Source organism: Orycteropus afer, unplaced genomic scaffold (genome assembly GCF_000298275.1).
Source record: "Orycteropus afer afer isolate SDZICR_OR568_19922 unplaced genomic scaffold, OryAfe1.0 scaffold00573, whole genome shotgun sequence".
Taxonomy (NCBI): domain Eukaryota; kingdom Metazoa; phylum Chordata; class Mammalia; order Tubulidentata; family Orycteropodidae; genus Orycteropus; species Orycteropus afer.
This window is the reverse complement of record NW_006922160.1, coordinates 1,076,067-1,093,914: the sequence shown is the minus strand read 5'-3', so window position 1 is coordinate 1,093,914 and position 17,848 is coordinate 1,076,067. Positions and strand designations below refer to the sequence as shown.

General features: G+C 39.1%; 1 protein-coding gene across 1 annotated transcript in view; it reads left to right on the top strand.

Moving 5' to 3' along the window:
• THOC3 (THO complex 3) overlaps window positions 1-17,216 on the top strand; it is a 34,991-nt gene extending 17,775 nt beyond the window's left edge. Inside the window, exons 4-6 of the mRNA XM_007956041.2 lie at window positions 3,143-3,304; window positions 3,438-3,538; window positions 17,053-17,216. Coding sequence (XP_007954232.1) covers window positions 3,143-3,304; window positions 3,438-3,538; window positions 17,053-17,216 — 427 coding nt within the window. The remainder of the gene's footprint in view (window positions 1-3,142; window positions 3,305-3,437; window positions 3,539-17,052) is intronic.
• Window positions 17,217-17,848: the final 632 nt, after the last annotated feature.

Genomic DNA, 17,848 nt, shown 5'->3' with positions numbered 1-17,848 from the left:
GTAAGTTATTCCTTTTGATGGTATCCCACATGAACCTTAGGCTTTCTTCGTTTTGTTTTGATTTTTTTTTCTGATTGATCCTTTTCCAAAGAAATATTCAGGTATTTGTCTTCAATCTCATTAAGTGTGTCTTTCATCGCATCAGTTCTACTCCTTTGCCTTCCACTGTGTTATCTATTTCTGACAATTTAGTATTAATCTTCTGGATTTCTATCTGTAGATTTAGAATCATTTCTAGTTTTTCATTTAATTTGTCATTATGTTCTTGTATTTTCTTCCAAAATTCTTGTAAGTTTTTTTCTGTGTTTTCTTTGGTCTGTCTCTCAATCCTTTGAAGATACCTAAAGATAATTCTTTTGAATTCCTTATCAGCGAGTTCCAATGTTGCTTCTTCCTCAGGGATGTATTCTGGGTATGTATCCTGCTCCTTTGTTTCTACCACTTTATCCTGCTTCTTTGTATGGACTGTGATGGTCTGTTGTTTCTAAGGTGTCATGGCGTTGTTGTATTTAGATCTCTATTAACTCTTTGTGAAGAGCAGCCAAGGGTGATTCAGGCTCTTCTTGGAGGTTTTTTATCATTGGCCTGAATGAATGATTTTTTGTCTAACATCCATGTATGCCCACCCAGGTCAAGAAATAGTACCTTGCCAGCGACTTCAGATGTCCATCTATATGCTCTTTCAAATCGCAACTCCCTCCTCTCAGAAGTAACCACTCTCTTCTTGACTTGTAGAGCAATCACTTTCTTGCATTTCTTTATAGTTTTATCTCCCAGTTGTGCATACCCAGATACTTTAATCTTGTCCATTTAAAAAAATTTGATTTCTTTTAAATCTGTTAAATTACAGGATTCTGTTTCATACCTTTCTTTTCCTTATACTTATTTGCTGAAAAACTGAACTGTTAACTTTGGAGATTGTCCCGGTCTGATTTTGCTGATTCCATATACTTGTCACCTACTATTTGGTTACCCAGTAATATAGTCATTTAGGAAAGGCAAGATAAATACTTTGTTACCAGTTTTCAAGATATGAACTGGTTTCTTGTCACCTCCAAAGATGAACAGTTATGACTTTTAAATGTGTTTAAGAATAGTCAATATGTTTCAATCTGTTAGAGTTATTATCCCTGTTGAAGTTCAAATTATCCTATCTTTCACCAACAGGAGCCTCTTCAGGTTGATTCCTGAGTTCTTTTTTGACCTAACCTTTGTAGTCTTTTTCTTGTTCTCTAGTGGGAGCTCTGGTGGCAGAGTGCTTAAGGCATTTGACTGCTAACCAGAAGGCTGGTGGTTCAAACCCACCAGTCACTCCTTGGAAGGAAGACTGGGCAATCGACTTCTGTGGAGATACTGCCTCCGAAACCCAAGGAAGGGTTGCTTTGAGTTAAATTGACTTGATGGCAGTTAGTTTTAAGAGTTTAGTGTGACAAGGTGTTCCAGGTTCATCTTGTACATTTCCTGCCCAGTCTTTTTAAATTTTACTGTGATTTGTGTGAAAGTTTACAGAGGAAGTTCAGCTTCCATACAGCAGTTCACATATACTTTGTCTCATGACATTGACTGTAATCTCCCACAGTGCAACATCTCTCCTCCCATTGACACCCCATAGCAACCTCTTCTCTGTGTCCTTCCTTCCCAAGCACTCCTGCCCCCTAAGCTGTCTCCCTGTGCATATACAGCCTTTCTATTCTCCCATTATTGATCTCTCCAAGGAGTGTATCTACCTAGTGTAAATGTTCAGCTCATATGCCTGTCTTTTGTTTGGCTGGAAGCCATAGGAGTGGGTTCAGTTCCAGACCTGAAGGGTGGGTAGGGGCCATGATCTCGTTCTGCCCCAGAGTTTTAAGAAGCAGTCCTGGATTCTTTTACTGGGAAATAACACTGGGGCTAGGATGTCCAGTGTGCTGAGTTGATCATTGTTTCTAGGCCTTTTCCGTAGACAGAGCTAGGAAATAATAAGTATATACTCAAACATAAAATGCCTTATGAATTAACACTGATAACTTTAAATTAAAATTCAGGACTACAAGGATTTTATTAAGACTCTTTTGTATTACACATGTATCTTCCTTCCAAAATGAGTGTTCTGGTTCATAATTCAGGATTATGGAAGTAGAATATTCCATGGTTACTTACTACCTTTATCCCATGTTGCACGTATAAATATCACAGAATAACCATATTACCACCACCACCACCACCATCACTAATGTGATTACTTAATGAAAAAAATTGGGTTTTGCATGTGCATTTGACTGCTAACCAAGATGCTAGCAGTTCAAACCCACCAGCCACTCCTTGGAAGGAAGGTTGGGCAATCTATCTCCATAGTGAACCGCTTCAGAAACCCAAGAAGGAGTCGCTGTGAGTCGGATTTGACTCGATGGCAGTGAGTTGTTTTTTTTTCCCCCTCCCAATTAAAAAAAAAAATGGTTGGACCTCCATACTCAGAGTACACAGCTGTTACACATTATACCCTTTACTGTCAGCCGCTAAGCTGATTGAGTCTGTAGTAATTTTGGTTGTTATTTTTCTAGTTAAGATTCCTCAGGAAAGGTTAATGGGAACAGTGTTTCCCTGAGTTCTTACTTATTGCTAGTTGCTTATTTATACTTAACTATTTGTATTTTTTATATTTGAAACTCAGTTTTGCTGGATGTAAAAATCTTTGACTCACATTTTCCACCTTGTCTGTCTTTAAATATGTTAGTCCATTTTGTTTTGGTATAAAATGTTAAATAGTCTGAGGATAATTTAATTTTCCTTTTCTTATAAGAACGTTTGCCCTTTTTGCTTACATCATCAAGTAATGTTTTTTCTTTAAAGTCTAGTAATTTTGCCTTCTGACTACTGGGGGACACCAGGCTCAATTGGTACAACATAAAAAAAAAAAAAAAAGTTTAGTAATTTTACCAGGATTTGTCTTGGTGTTGATTGGTCTGGGTTCATTGTCATTTATGTAGTATGCTCTTTCAATATGCAGTTTGAATCTTTTTCATATTAGGAGAATTTTCTTGAATTAATAGGTTTTGGTGTTTGTTCCATTGTCTTTGCTTTTCTTTTTCATGGTCTATATATAATTAACTAACTGCCATAGTCCTCTTTCTGCAGCTTGATTGTTGTCTATTCTGTATCTCAGTTACCCAGAGCTGAAGCCTGTACAGTCCATCAACGCCCATCCTTCCAACTGTATCTGTATCAAGTTTGACCCCATGGGGAAGTACTTTGCCACAGGAAGTGCAGATGCTTTGGTCAGCCTTTGGGATGTGGATGAGTTAGTGTGTGTGCGGTGCTTTTCCAGGTGAGCAACTCTGCCAGCATTTTCCATGTTGAATAGATTAATTTTGATTTATCTTAGATGAAATTGTACCTTCCTAGTAATTTTTATTTTATGGGAGAATTTTAATGTTGCCTCTGTTCACACCATTTTATAGGCTAGATTGGCCTGTGAGGACCCTCAGTTTTAGCCATGATGGGAAAATGCTGGCCTCAGCGTCAGAAGATCATTTTATTGACATTGCTGAAGTGGAGACAGGTAACTAATATCCCCATTACTACTTTTCCTGACTTTTTACAACAGTGGTCTTATATAATATTTGTCCTTCTTTGGTTGACTAATTTCACTCAGCATATTGTTCTCTAGGTTCATCAGTGTTATGAGCTATTTCGCAGATTGTCCTTGTTTTTTAATGTTGCGTGGTATGCCATAGTTTGTACCATAGTTTCTTTATCTATTCATCCATAGATGGGCGTTTAGAATGTTTCCATCTTTTTGCTATTGTGAATAGTCTTGGGATGAACATGGGTTTGCATGTAGTTATTCATGTCATGGCTCTTATTTCTGTAGGATAGATACCCAGTAGTGAGATAGCTGGATCATATGGTACTTCCATATACAACTTTTTAAGGAAGTTCCATACTGTTTTCCACAGTTGTGCCATTTTACTGTCCCACTAGCAATGAATGGGAATTCTAATCTCCCCACACTCTCCCCAGCGTTTGTCGTTTTCTGTCTTGTTGAACATGCAATTAATATTACTGGGGTGAGATGATACCTTTGTTTTTTTCTCTTTCTCTTTATGTATTTAGTTTTTAATCTTTTTATTATGCTTTGGGTGAAACTTTATAAAGCAGATTTGTTTTACATTCAACAGTTCATACTCTGTTTTGATTTGCATCTCTCTAATGGCTAATGGGGGGAGCTCTGGTAGCATAGTGGCTAAGACACTTGCCTGCTAACCAGACGGCTGGCGGTTCAAACCCATCAGCCACTCCTCGGAAGGAAGGTTGGGCAATCCTACTTCTGTAGTGATACTGCCTCGGAAACCCAAGGAGGGGTCGCTATGAGTCGGGTTTGACTCGACGGCACATAACAACAACAACAACAACAATGGCTAATGGGGAAGTCTGGTGGCATGGATGAGTCGGATCCGACTCGACGGTACACAGCAACAACAACAACAGTGATCCTGAGCATTTCTTCATGTGTTTGTCGGCCATCTGAATTTCTTCTTTGGTGAAATGTCTGTCCGTGTCCTCTGCCCATTTTTGAATTGGACTGTCTTTTTGTTGTCGAGTGTTGAAGTTTTCTGTAAACTTTAGAGATTAGCCCCATGTCCAATACGTTATTGCCAAAAAATTTTCCCCAGACTTTGGGTTCTTTTTTTATTCTTTTGGTGAAATCATTCACAAGTACTACTATTTTCTAGTTCCTGTTTCTTTAATGTAGAGATAGGCTATCAGGAAACATGAGAAACTATCTGAATATAGAACCCTACATTTTTAGGATCATTTTCCTAATATCTTACAGTTTTCTAGTCAACACATAATTCAACAGTGTTTCTTTTTCACTTTTAAGTAACTTTCTGGAATGTTAATTAATTTATTTATTTTTAATTGTGATTTGTGTGAAAGTTTATGGAGCAAATTGGTTTTCCATTCAACAGTTCATTCACATTTTGTTTTATGACATTAATTGTAATCCCCACAATGTAACATCACTCTTCTCACTTCCTTCCTGTGTTTACCCTTACTCTTTGTCCTTCTTTCCTGTCCTTCTTGCTGTCTAAGCTTTATCCCTGGGTAAATGCTATACTTTTGGTCCCAAACAGTTGACTGTTCTGATGAGTGCATACCTTCCTGGTATTATTGTTCACCTTACAGGTCTGTTTATCATGTGGTTGAAAGCTGAGCCTTGAGGACTAAGTTCAGTTCCCAGCTTGCAGGCTGTCTAAGGGCCATACTCTTAGGGTTTCACCAGTTTCTATCAGACCAGTAAGCCTGGTCTTTTTTTTTTATAATTTTGAGTTTTGTTTCATATTTTTCTCCTACCTTATCTGGGACCTCCTATTGTGATCCCTTTCGGAGGGGTCAGCAATAGTAGCCAGGCATCATCTAGTTCTTCTGATCTCAGAGTCATGAAGGCTGGGGTTCACGTGGTCCATTAATCCTTTGGATTGTGTCCTTGCATCTTTGATTTTCTTTACTTTTCTTTGCTCTGGATGGGGAGGGACCAATAGTTGCGCCTTACATGGCTGCTTATAAGCTTTTCAGACCTCAATCACTACTCACTGGGGAGTAGGATGTAAAGGATTGTCTTTGTGGACTCTGTGTTATGGCACCTGACTTTAGTGTCCCCCGAGACGATGGTCCTGAGCCCCCATGGCCAGTGATTCATTCCCTCAAGGTATTTGTTTATGACTAAGAAGTTTTCATAACTTTGTCTCATGTATGCTGTACTATATTCATGGATATATTTGCAGCGCATATAAATATATAGGTAGAGATGTTATTGATGTTAGGTGCTGTCAAGTCGGCTCTGACTGATAGCGACCCTGTGTACAGCAGAACGAAACACTGTTCAGTCCTGTGTTGGCCTCACAATGCTTGCTGTACGTGAGCCCATCATTGCAGCCACTGTGCCAGTCCATCTTGTTGAGGGTCTTCTGCTTTTTCAAGCTGACCTTCCACTTTACTAAGCATAATACCCTTCTCCAGGGAATGATCCCTTTCTGACAACATGACCAAAGTGTTATTGTTGTTGTTATGTGCTGTCAAGTCGGACTGTTGTCATAGCGACCCCTTCTTGGGTTTTCGAGGTGATATCACTACAGAAGTAGATTACCCAACCTTCCTTCCGAGGAGTGGCTGGTAGGTTTGAACCATCAGCCTTCTGGTTAGCAGTCAAGTGCCTTAGGCACTAAGCTATCAGAGTTCACCCATGACCAAAGTAGTTGAGACAAAATCTGGCCATTCTCACTTCCAAAGAGCATTTCAGCTGCATATTTTCCAGGACACATCTGTTCTTCTGCCAGTCCATGGTACTTTCAGTATTCTTTGCCAACACCACAAGTCAAAGGCATCAATTCTTCTTCAGTCTTCCTTATACATTGTCTAGCTTTCACATGCATGTGAGGCGATTGAAAATACCATGGCTTGAGTCAGGTGTGCTTTAGTCTTAAAAGTGACATCTTTGCTGTTTAGCACTTTAAAGAAGTCTTTTGCAGCAGATTTGCCCAATGCAGTACATGATCTGATTTTTAAACTGCTGCTTCCATTGGTGTTTATGGTGGAACAAAATAATATGAAATGTTTGACCACTTCAGTCATTTCTCCATTTATTTTGATACTGCTTATTAGTTGTGAAGATTTTTGTTTTCTTTATGTTGAGGTGTAATCCATCCTGCAGACTAGTCTTTAACCGTCAATCAGTAAGTGCTTCAAGTCATCTTCACTTTCAGCAAGCAAGGTTGTGTTGTCTGCATATCGCAGGCTGTTAGTGACTCTTCCACCAATCCTGACACTGTGTTCTTCATATAGTCCACTTTCTTAGCTTATTTGCTCAGCATACAGATTGAACAAGTATGGTAAAAGGATACAACCCTGATGCACTCCCTTCCTAATTTTAAACCATGCAGTATCCCCTTGTTCTGTTCACACTACAGCCTCTTGGTCTATGTATAGGTTCCTCAGTAGCACAATTAAGTAGTCTGGAATTCTCATTCTTCTCAGTGGTATCCATAATATGTTATGATCCGCACAATTGAATGCTTTTGCATAGTCAATAAAACACAAATAAACATCTTTCTGGTATTCTTTGCTTTGAGCCAAGATCCATCTGACATCAGCAGTGATATCCCTTGTTCCATGTCCTCTTCTGAATCCAGCTTGCATTTCTGGAAGTTCCCTGTCAACATACTGCTGCAACTGTTTTGAATTATCTTCAGCAAGATTTTACTTGTGTATGTTATTAATGCTGTTGCTTGATAATTTCTGCATTCTGTGGGATCACCTTTCTTTGGAATGGGTACAAATATGAATCTTTTTCCAGTCAGTTGGCCAAGTAGCTGTCTTCAAAATTTCTTATCATAGACAAGTAAGTCCTTCCAGTGTGGCTTCCATTTGTTGAAACATTTCAGTAGATACTCCATCAATTCCTGGAGCCTTGTTTTTCGCCAGTTACGTTAGTGCCTCTTTGACTTCTTCCTTCACGAGCATTGTTCTTGATCATATGCCACCTCCTGAAATGGATGAACATCGACCAATTCTTTTTGGTACAGTGACTCTGTGTATTCCTTCCCTCTTCTTTTGATGTTTCCTGTATCACCGAATATTTTGCCCATAGAATCTTTAAATATTGCAACTCGAGGCTTGAATTTTTCTTCGTTCTTTCAGCTTGAGAAATGCTGAGCATATTCTTCCTTTTTGGTTTTCTAACTCCATGTCTTTGCACATTTCATTATAATAATAACTAACTTTGTCTTCTCCACCTGCTCTTTGAAATCTTCTGTTCAGCTCTTTTATCTTGTCATTTGTTCCATTTACTGTAGCTACTCTCTGTTCAAGAACAAGTTTCAGAGTGTCTTCTGACATCTATTTTGGTCTTCCTTTCATGTCTTTTTAATGACCTTTTACTTTCTTCATGTTTGATATTCTTGATGTCATCCCACAATTTGTATGGTTTTCAGTCATTGGTGTTGAGTACATCAAATCTGTTCTTCAGATGGTCTCTAAATTGAGGTGGGATATAATGAAGGTCATATTTTAGCTCTCGTGGACTTGTTTTAATTGTCTGCAACTTGAACTTGAATATGAGTAGATGATGGTCTGTTCCACCATCAGCTCCTGGTCTTTTTTGGCTGAAGATACTGAACTTCTCCTTTGTCTCTTTCCACAGATGTAGTTGATCTGATTTCTTTGTATTCCATCTGGCGAGGTCCATGTGTATAGTCACTGTTTATATTGTTGAAAAAGGGTATTTGCAATGAGTAAATTGGTCTTGCAGAATTGTATCATGCAATATCTGGTGTCATTTCTATCCCCAAGACCAAATTTTCCAGCTACTAGTAATTCTTTGTTTCCAACTTTTGCATTCCAATCACCAGTGATAATCCACACATCTTCATTGCACGTTCGGTAGATTTCAGACTGCAGAAGTTGGTAAAAATCTTCAATTTTCTATCTTTGGCTTTGGTGGTTAGTGTGTAAATTTGAATAATAGTAGTATTAATTGGTCTTCTCTGTAGGCATATGGATTTTATCCCATCACTGACAGCATTGTACTTCAGGACAGATCTTGAAACACTCTTTGTGATAATGAATGCTACACCATTCATCTTCAGTTTGTCATTCTTGGCGTAGTAGATCATATAGTTGTCTGAATCAAAATGGCCAAAACCAGTTCATTTCAGCTCACTAATGCCTAGGATACCGATCTTTATGCATTCCATTTCATTTTTGACAACTTCCAATTTACCTAGATTCATACTTCATACATTCCATGTTCTGATTATTAATGGATGTTTGCAGCTGTTTCTTCCCATTTTGAGTTGTGCTCCTTCAGAAAACGATTAAGTGTGTAAACCTTTTCTTGACTTTTTGTAGTAGTGGTCTCATACTGTATTTGCCTTTTTATCATTGACTAATTTCACTCAATATAATTTCCTCTAGGTTCATCCATGTTATGAGGTGTTTCACAGATTCAGCATTATTCTTTAACTTTACTTAGTTCTCCATTTTGTGTATATACCATTGTTTGTTTATCCATTCATCCATTGATGGGCTGTTTGTGTTTTTTTGCTGTTGTGAATAGTGCTGTGATGAACATGGGTATGCACATATGTGTTTGTGTCACAGCTCTTACTTTTCTAGTATGTACACCTAGTACTGGGATTGCTGAATCATATGGTATTTCTATTCCCAACTTTTTAAGAAAGTGCCATGCCACTTTCTAGAGTGATTTTACCATTTTACAGCCCCACAAACAGTATATGAGGATTCTAGTCTTTCCACATTCTTGCCACCCTTTGCTATTTCCTGTTTTTTAAACTTAGCTATTAATGGTAGGGTGACATGATGATATATCATAGTTTTGATTTGCATCTCTCTAAAGGCTAATGATCCTGAGCATTTCTTTATGTGTTTGTTACGTGCCTGAATGTCTTCTTTAGTGAAGTGTATGTTTATGTTCTCTGCCCATTTTTTAATTGGCTTATTTGTCTTTTTGTTGTTGAGGTATTGAACTTTTCTAAATTTTAGAGATTAGTCCCTTGTCCAATATGTCATTGACAAAAAGTTTTTCCCAGTCTTTAAGTTCTCTTTTCACGCTTTTTGAAGTATTTTGATGTGCATAAATGTTTAATTTTTAGGAAGTCCCAGTCATCTAGTTTGTTGTCTGGTGTTTGTGTAATTTTAGTTGTTTCATGGTGGATGTATTAGGGATGTTAAATTTACCCCTATTTTTTCTTTGATGATCTTTATGATTTTAGATTTTACATTTACGTCTTTGATTCATCTTGAATTAGTTTTTGTATATAGTAAGAGATAATGGATGCTGTTTCATTTTTCTGCAAATAGATACACAGTTTTCCCAGCACCATTTGGTAAAACAGGTAAGGCGGGCAGGGGACAGCTCCTAGGCAGCAAGGAGAAATGGCAGACAGGACCAGCAGCTGGAACAGATAAAGCAGGTGGGGGACAGCCTCAGGCGGCAGGGAGCAGTGGCAGACAGGGCTGGCAGGAATAGGTAGCGAGTAGCCCAGGAAATGAGCAGAGTGGTTGGAACAGCTAAGGGAGATAAACTTGTCCGTCGGTTTGTTGTACTGTGGTGGCTTGCATGTTGCTGTGAGGCTGGAGGCTGTGCCAGCAGAGGTGCCCATGGTGGACCTGTTTCAGTGGAGCTTCCAGACTGAGACAGACTCAGAAGAAGGAAGAGGCCATCTACTTCTCAAAGAATTGGCCAGTGAAAACCTTATGAACAGTGGTGAAACACTGTCTGATATATTACTGAAAAATTTTATGAATAGCCCTGAAACATTGTCTGATACCAGTGCCAGAATATGAGCCCCTCAGGTCGGAAGCCACTCAAAATATAACTTGGAAAGAGCTGCCTCATCAGAGTAGAGCCTACCTTAATGATATGGATAAAGTAGAGCTTTCAGGGCCTCCATTTGCTGAAGTGGCACAACTCTACGTGAGAAGAAACAGATGCAAACATCCATTGATAACTGGAACATGGAATGTACACAGTATGAATCTAGGAAAGTTGGAAGTTGTCAGAAATGAAATGGAACACATAAAGATTGCTATCCCAGGCATTTAGTGAGCTGAAATAGACCAGTTTTGGTCTTTCTGAATCAGATAACCATGTGATCTACTATGATGGGAATGACAAATTGAAGAGGAATGGCATGACATTCATCATCACAGAGAATGTTTCAAGATCTATCCTGAAGTACAGTGCTGTCAGTGATAGAATCATGCCCATACACCTACAAGGAAAGCCAGTTAATACTGTTATTCAAATCTATGCACCAACCACCAAAGCCAAAGATGAGAAAATTGAAGATTTTTACCAACCTCTGCAGTCTGAAATTGACCAAACATGCAGTCAGGATGTGCTGATCATCACGGGTGACTGGAATACAAAAGTTGGAAACAAAGAAGAATCACCAGTAGTTGGAAAATTTGGCCTTGGAGATAGAAATAATGCTGGAGATCACATGATAGAATTTTGCAAGACCAATGACTTACTGCAAATACCTTTTTACAACAACACAAACAGTGGCTATACATGTTGACTTTGCCAGATGGAGTACAAAGGAATCAGAGTGACTACATCTTTGGCAAGAGGCAATGGAGAAGCTCAATATCTTCAGCCAAAACAAGGCCAGGAGCTGATTGTGGAACAGACCATCAACTGCTCATTTGCAAGTTCAAGTTGAAGTTGAAGACAATTAAAACAAGTCCACGGGAGCCAAAATATGACCTTGATTATATCCCTCCTGAATTTAGAGACCATTTAAAGAATAGATTTGATGCATTGAACACCAATGACCAAAAACCAGAGGAATTGTGGGATGACATCAAGAACATCATCCATGAAAGAAGCAAGAGGTCATTGAAAAGACAGGAAAGGAAGAAAAGCCCAAAATGGATTGCAGAAGAGAGTCTGAAACTTGCCCTTGAGCAGAGAGTGGCTAAAGCAAATGGAAGAAATGACAAGATAAAGACCTAAACAGAAGATTTCAAAGAGCAGCTTGAGAAGACAAGGTCAGTTATAATAATGAAATGTGCAAAGACATGGAGTTGGAAAGCCAGAAGGGAAGAACATGATCAGCATTTCTCAAGCTGAAAGAACTGAAGAGGAAATTTAAACCTCGAGTTGCAATATTGAAAGATTCTATGGGGAATATATTGAATGATGCAGGAAACTTCAAAAGAAGATGGAAGGAACACACAGAACACAGAGTCACTGTACCAAAAAGAATTGGTCGATGTTCATCTGTTTCAGGAGATAGCATATGATCAAGAACCAATGAGATTGAAGGAAGAAGTTGAAGCTGCACTGAGGGAAGTGGCAAAAAACAATGGGATACCCATTGAGATGTTTCAATAAATGGATGCCACACTAGAGGCACTCACTCAGCTATGCCAAGAGATTTGGAAGACAAGTACCTGGCCAGCTGACTGGAAAAGATTCATATTTGTACCCATTCCAAAGAAAGGTGATCCCACAGAATGTGGAAATTATCTAACAATATCATTAATATTTCATGCAGGTAAAATCTTACTGAAGATAATTCAGAAAAGGTTGCAGCAATATGTTGACAGGGATCTTTCAGAAATGTAAGCTGGATTCAGAAGAGGACATGGAACGAAGGAGATCATTGCTGATGTCAGATGGATCTTGGCTCAAAGCAAAGAATACCTGAAAGATGTTTATTTGTGTTTTATTGACTATGCAAAGGCATTTGATTGTGTGGATCATAGCAAATTACGGATAACATTGAGAAGAATGGGAATTCCAGAATACTTAATTGTGCTACTGAGGAACTTGTACATAGACCAGGAGGCTGTTGTTCGAACAGAACAAGGGGACACTGCATGGTTTAAAATTAGGAAGGGAGTGCATCAGAGTTGTATCCTTTCCCTGTACTTATTCAATCTGTATGCTGAGCAAATAGAGAAGCTGGCATCAGGATTAGAGGAAGACTTGTTAACAACCTGCGTTATGCAGACGACACAGCTTTGCTCATAGGGGTATGGGTGACTTGAAACACTTACTGATGAAGATTGAAGACTATAGTCTGCGGTATGGATTACACCTGAATATAAAGAAAACACAAATCCTCACAACGGGACCAATAAGCAGCATCATGATAAATGGAGAAAACTTTGAAGTTGTCAAAGACTTCACATTACTTGGTTCTACAATTGATGCCAATGGAAGCAGCAGTCAGGACATTAGATGATGTATAGCACTGGGCAAGTTGGCTGCAAGGGACCACTTTCAAGTGCTGAGGAGCAAGTATGTCTCCTTGAGGACTAAGGTGTGCCTAAAATAAGCTGTGATATTTTCAGTCGCCTCATATGCATGTGAGAGGTGGACAATGAATAAGGAAGACCAAAGAAGAATTGATGCTTTTGAGTTGTGGTGCTGGCGAAGAATGTTGAAAGTACTGTGGACTGCTGAAAGAACTAACAGATCTGTGCTGTAGGAAGTGCAGCTGGAATGCTCCTTGGAAGCAAGAATGGCCAGACTTTGTCTCACCTACTTTGGTCATGTTGTCAGAAGGGACCATTCCCTGGAGAAGGATGTCATGCTTGGTAAGGTGGAGGGCTGACGAAGGAGGGAAGGCCCTCATCGAGATGGATTGATACAGTGGCTGCAGCAGCGATGGGCTCAAGTATAGTAAGGATCATGGAGCTGGTGGAGGATCGGGCAGTGTTTTGTTCTGCTGTGCATAGGGTTGCTATGACTCGGACATGACTCGATGGCGCCTAACAACAACATCCTTGAGCATGGTATATGCTTCCATTTATGTATGTTCTTTTATTTTTCTCTGTTTTAGTGTTTTGTAGTTTTCTTTGTCTTTTGTGTCCTTGGTTAGATTTATTCTTAAGTACTTCATCTTTATGGAACTCTGGTGGCACAGGGGTTAAGGCATTCAGCTGCTAAGTAAGAAGTTGGTGGTTCAAATTCACCAACTGCTCTGTAGGAGAAAGATGAGGCAGTCTGCTTCTGTAAAGATTTATAGCCTTGGAAGCCCTGTGGAGCAGTTCTACTTCATCTTTTGGGTGGCTTTTATAAATGGTATTGTTTTGCTGATTTTCTTTTCAGAGTTCTCTTTGTTAGTCTAGAGGAATCTGACTGCTTTTTGTATGTTGATTTTGTACCCTGCCGTTTTGCTGATTGCTTTCATTATTTCTATTAGTTTTCTTGAGTCTCTGGGATTTTGTGTGTATAGGATCATATCATCTGCAGATAGAGATAATTTCACATCTTCTTTGCAGATTTGAGTGCCTTTTATTATCCTTTGTTGGCCTTATTGCTATGGCGCGGACCTCCAATACAGTTTTTTATAAGGAGAGGAGATAAAGGGTATCCTTGTCTGGTTCCTGTTTGCCAGGGGAATGTTTTCATTCTCCATTGAGAATAGTGTTGGCCATTGGTTTTGTGTTTATGCCCTTAATTATGTTGAGGGATTTCCCTTCTGTTCCTATTTTATTGAGTACTTTTATCAAGAATGGGTGTTGGATTTTGTCAGATGCTTTTTCTGCATCAAATTATATGATCATGTGGTTCTTTTTCCTTTGTTTTATTTATGGGTTGATTGCTTTTCTAATGTTGAACCATCCTTACATACCTGGTATGAATCCCAGTTGGTCATGATGTATTATTATTATTATTATTATTATTTTTGATATGTTGTTGGATTTTACTGGCTTGTATTTTGTTGAGAAATTTTTTTTATCAATGTTTATGAGGGATATTAGTCTGTGATTTTCTTTTTTAATGGTGTCTTTGCCTGGTTTTGGTATCAGGGTTATGCTAACTTCATAGAATGAGTTCAGGAGTATTCCATCTTTTTCTATGTTATAGAATAGTTTGAATAGTATTGGTGTCAGCTCTTTGAATGTTTGGTAGAATTTGCCAGTGAACCCATGTAGGCCAGGACTTTTTTTGTTGTTGGGAGTTTTTCTATGACCTATTCAATTTCTTCTTTGTTATGGGTCTGTTCAAATTTCCTATCTCAGATTGTGTTAGTTTGGGTAGGTAGTATGTTTCTAGAAATTTTCACAAGCCTCCGTGACCCTGAGACCAGAAGAACTAGATGGTGTCCAGCTACCACTGTCAGCTAATCAGAAAGGGATCAAAATAGAAGATCCCGGGTAAAGTGGGAGGAAAATGTGGAACAAAACTCAAAACTATAGAAATTTTCACAAATATTATAACTTGACTCTTTAAGCCAAGTTTGTTTCACTATCACTATCAGATGGGGAACTCTGGTGGCATAGTACCTAAGGCATTTGACTGCTTATCTACTAGCCACTCCTTGGAAGGAAGGTTGGGCAATCGAGTTCTGTAGTGATACCGCCTTGGAAACCCAAGGAGGGGTCGCTGTGAGTTGGATCTGACTCAATGGCAGTGAGTTTGGTTTTTGAGTTTTTTCATAAGAGACAAGTAATGAAGGAACAAAGTGGTGGTAAAGAAAGGGTTGTTCTGAAGGAAAGTTGTTTAGGAAAATATTTTACATAACCCTTAATCCTTCCATTATAATGAAAAATTTAAAATACGGAGTAGTAGGAGAAAGAAGAAAAGGGTCACTGAGGTCCCACCGTCTAAAAATAACCTTGTTTAGTGTTGTGGTATATTTCTTTCTATCTTTTACCTATATGTAAACTTAAATATATATATATATATATATATCTTTTGTAATTTAGGGAATTATCAAAGTAGATATGCTTTTGAATACAAAACAGAACTTTAAAATAGAAAATGAGAGTAGACTATATTGGGTACATTTTGTGTTCTGCATATTTTTAATAGTTAAGTTTAAAGCAAAGTAAAAATTAATTTTCCTTTTATACCATACCATATGTAATAAAACCTCATTTTATCACAGTCCATTGTTTTACATTTTCAGACACACCATACACAGTGCATAAATCTATTGGAACTTTGATGGTTTAAAATGGTAACAGCAATATTATACAGTCTGCACCATATCTATCATTCAGAGAGGAAACTTTCCAGTAAATTAACAAGATTCTAAAGTTTATGAAGCCATATGGTTATGTTGGAAACATTATAGAAGGCCTCTTTATGTTTACTCTGGTCTCCTTAAACTGTGTAATTTTTTATCCTCAACAGTCCCATAACAAATGACATGAGCAGTGAGAGAGATAGCATAGCAACCTCAGAAACCATTCTTTATGTCTTGTAACTCAGAAATTGGCTTAGACATATAAACCATAGGCTGCTAGATTCTAGTGTCTAGTAAACAGTGACCTGTGAACTCTCTCTGGAATAGAATTACTGAAAACCTTATGTGTATCTATGTGTAAGGAGCTCTGGTGGCATAGGGATAAGGCATTTGACTGCTAACTGAAAGGTCAGTGGTTCAAACCCACCAGCTGCTCCATGGAAGGAAGATGGGGAGATCTACTTCCTTAGAGATTTGCAGCCTCGGAAACCCAATTGGGGGTCACTGTGAGTCAGAAATGACTCGATGGCAGTGAGTTTGGTTTTTTTTTTTTGGTATATCTATGTGTATGTGAGTGTTTGTATAATATTTTAAGAGCTTTATTGATAATTGACATACTGTCCTAGCCAAGATTCTCTGTTGTTATGTGCTGTCGAGTCTGACCCGACTCATAGCGACCCCTCCTTGGGTTTCCGAGGCAGTATCACTACAGAAGTAGATTGCTCCATCTTCCTTCCGATGAATGGCTGGTGGGTTTGAACCACTAGCTTTCTGGTTAGCAGTCAAGTGCCTTAGGCACTATGCTACCAGAGCTCCTCCTAGCCAAGATTCTCTAGAGTTACAGAACTAGGGAGAGATTTCAAATGATTAGCTCATGCATCGAGAAGGAAGACAAGTCCAAGGTCCAAAGGTCAGGTGGCAGGCTGGAGACTCCTGATATCAACAGGTGAGAAAAATACGTTTTTTAGGAGAAAAAAAATCTGTGAGGCAGCATGGTTTTGTAGACATGTGGCTTTGAGGGTGGGTGGAGCTGAGTTCGTGTGTTGGCTCTGCTGCTTCCTTGAGTTGTGACTTTGTTAAGTGACTTCTTTCTTTATCTATAAAATGGGGTTTGAAATTATTGCTTTGCTGGGTTGTCATTGGTAAGGTATAAACCATCTGATACATGAGGGTAGAAGCTCTGGTGGTGTAGTGCCTAAGACATTTGACTGCTAAACAGAAGGCTGGTGGTTCAAACCCTGCAGCCACTCCTCAGAAGGAAGATGGGGCAATCTACCCAGGGTACTCAACAGATGGAAGCTACGGTTACTGTTTTCCCCAAGATTGTAATGTGAGGGTTCAGAGCATAGGCTCTTAAATTAGCCTGCCTGCATCCAGATCTGCTGGCTTATGACCCTGTTGTGTCTCAGTGTTCTCTGTGAATTAGAAATAATGATTGTACTGATCTCACCTCACAGGGTTATTAAGTGTAGTAAATGAGTTAATGTGGGTAAGTATTTAATAAATGTTGGCTCTGGTTATTAACATATTGATTGATATTTCTCTGTATTGATTTCTGTAGGAGACAAGCTGTGGGAGGTGCAGTGTGAGTCCCCGACCTTCACCGTGGCTTGGCACCCCAAAAGGCCTCTGCTGGCCTTTGCCTGTGATGACAAAGATGGCAAATATGACAGCAGTCGGGAAGCCGGAACTGTGAAGCTGTTTGGGCTTCCTAATGATTCCTGATAGGAGGCTCTGGCAGGCCTTCCTGTGTGTAGTGTGTTTGGCCTCTTCTCTTGTAAATGGGCATCTTAAGTATTTGTAAATGGCTGTAAATTTTCACAGGCCTCCCATTTCAGTTCCCTCCCTGTTTCTGAGGTTAGGTGCCTGTTTGTATCCCTGCTCCCCCTCCCCTTCCAGTTTGAGAATGGTGGCATCAAGTTACAGCTGGCGGATTGGCTTTTGTTTTGCTACTTTATGTTTATGTGGCCTTTTGTTCAAGGACCTCCTGAAGCCTGCCCTAGGGCTTTGAGAGTAGTTCCCCTCTCAGCTTTTGTCAGTGCCCCTAATCTATTTACAGTCTCTGATCCACAGCCAGGCTTGTCCAAGCTGAGAATGTGGTAGCAGCAGGAGCATACCTGGGTCTTTGAGGACCTTCCTCCCGTCTTCCCTTCTCCTAGGTGTTTGGGGACTTTGTGGGCTTGTTATTGTGTAGATAATACCAAGTTTGGAGGGGTGGGCAAGGAAAGGTGGGATGGAAATGGAGATTTTTATAATTAAAAAAGAAATACATATTTTGAGAATTGAGCATTTAATAAAATTAACTTTTGTGTTATAGGACTTCTGAGACTTAAAAAATTTTTTTTTGTTATAATTAT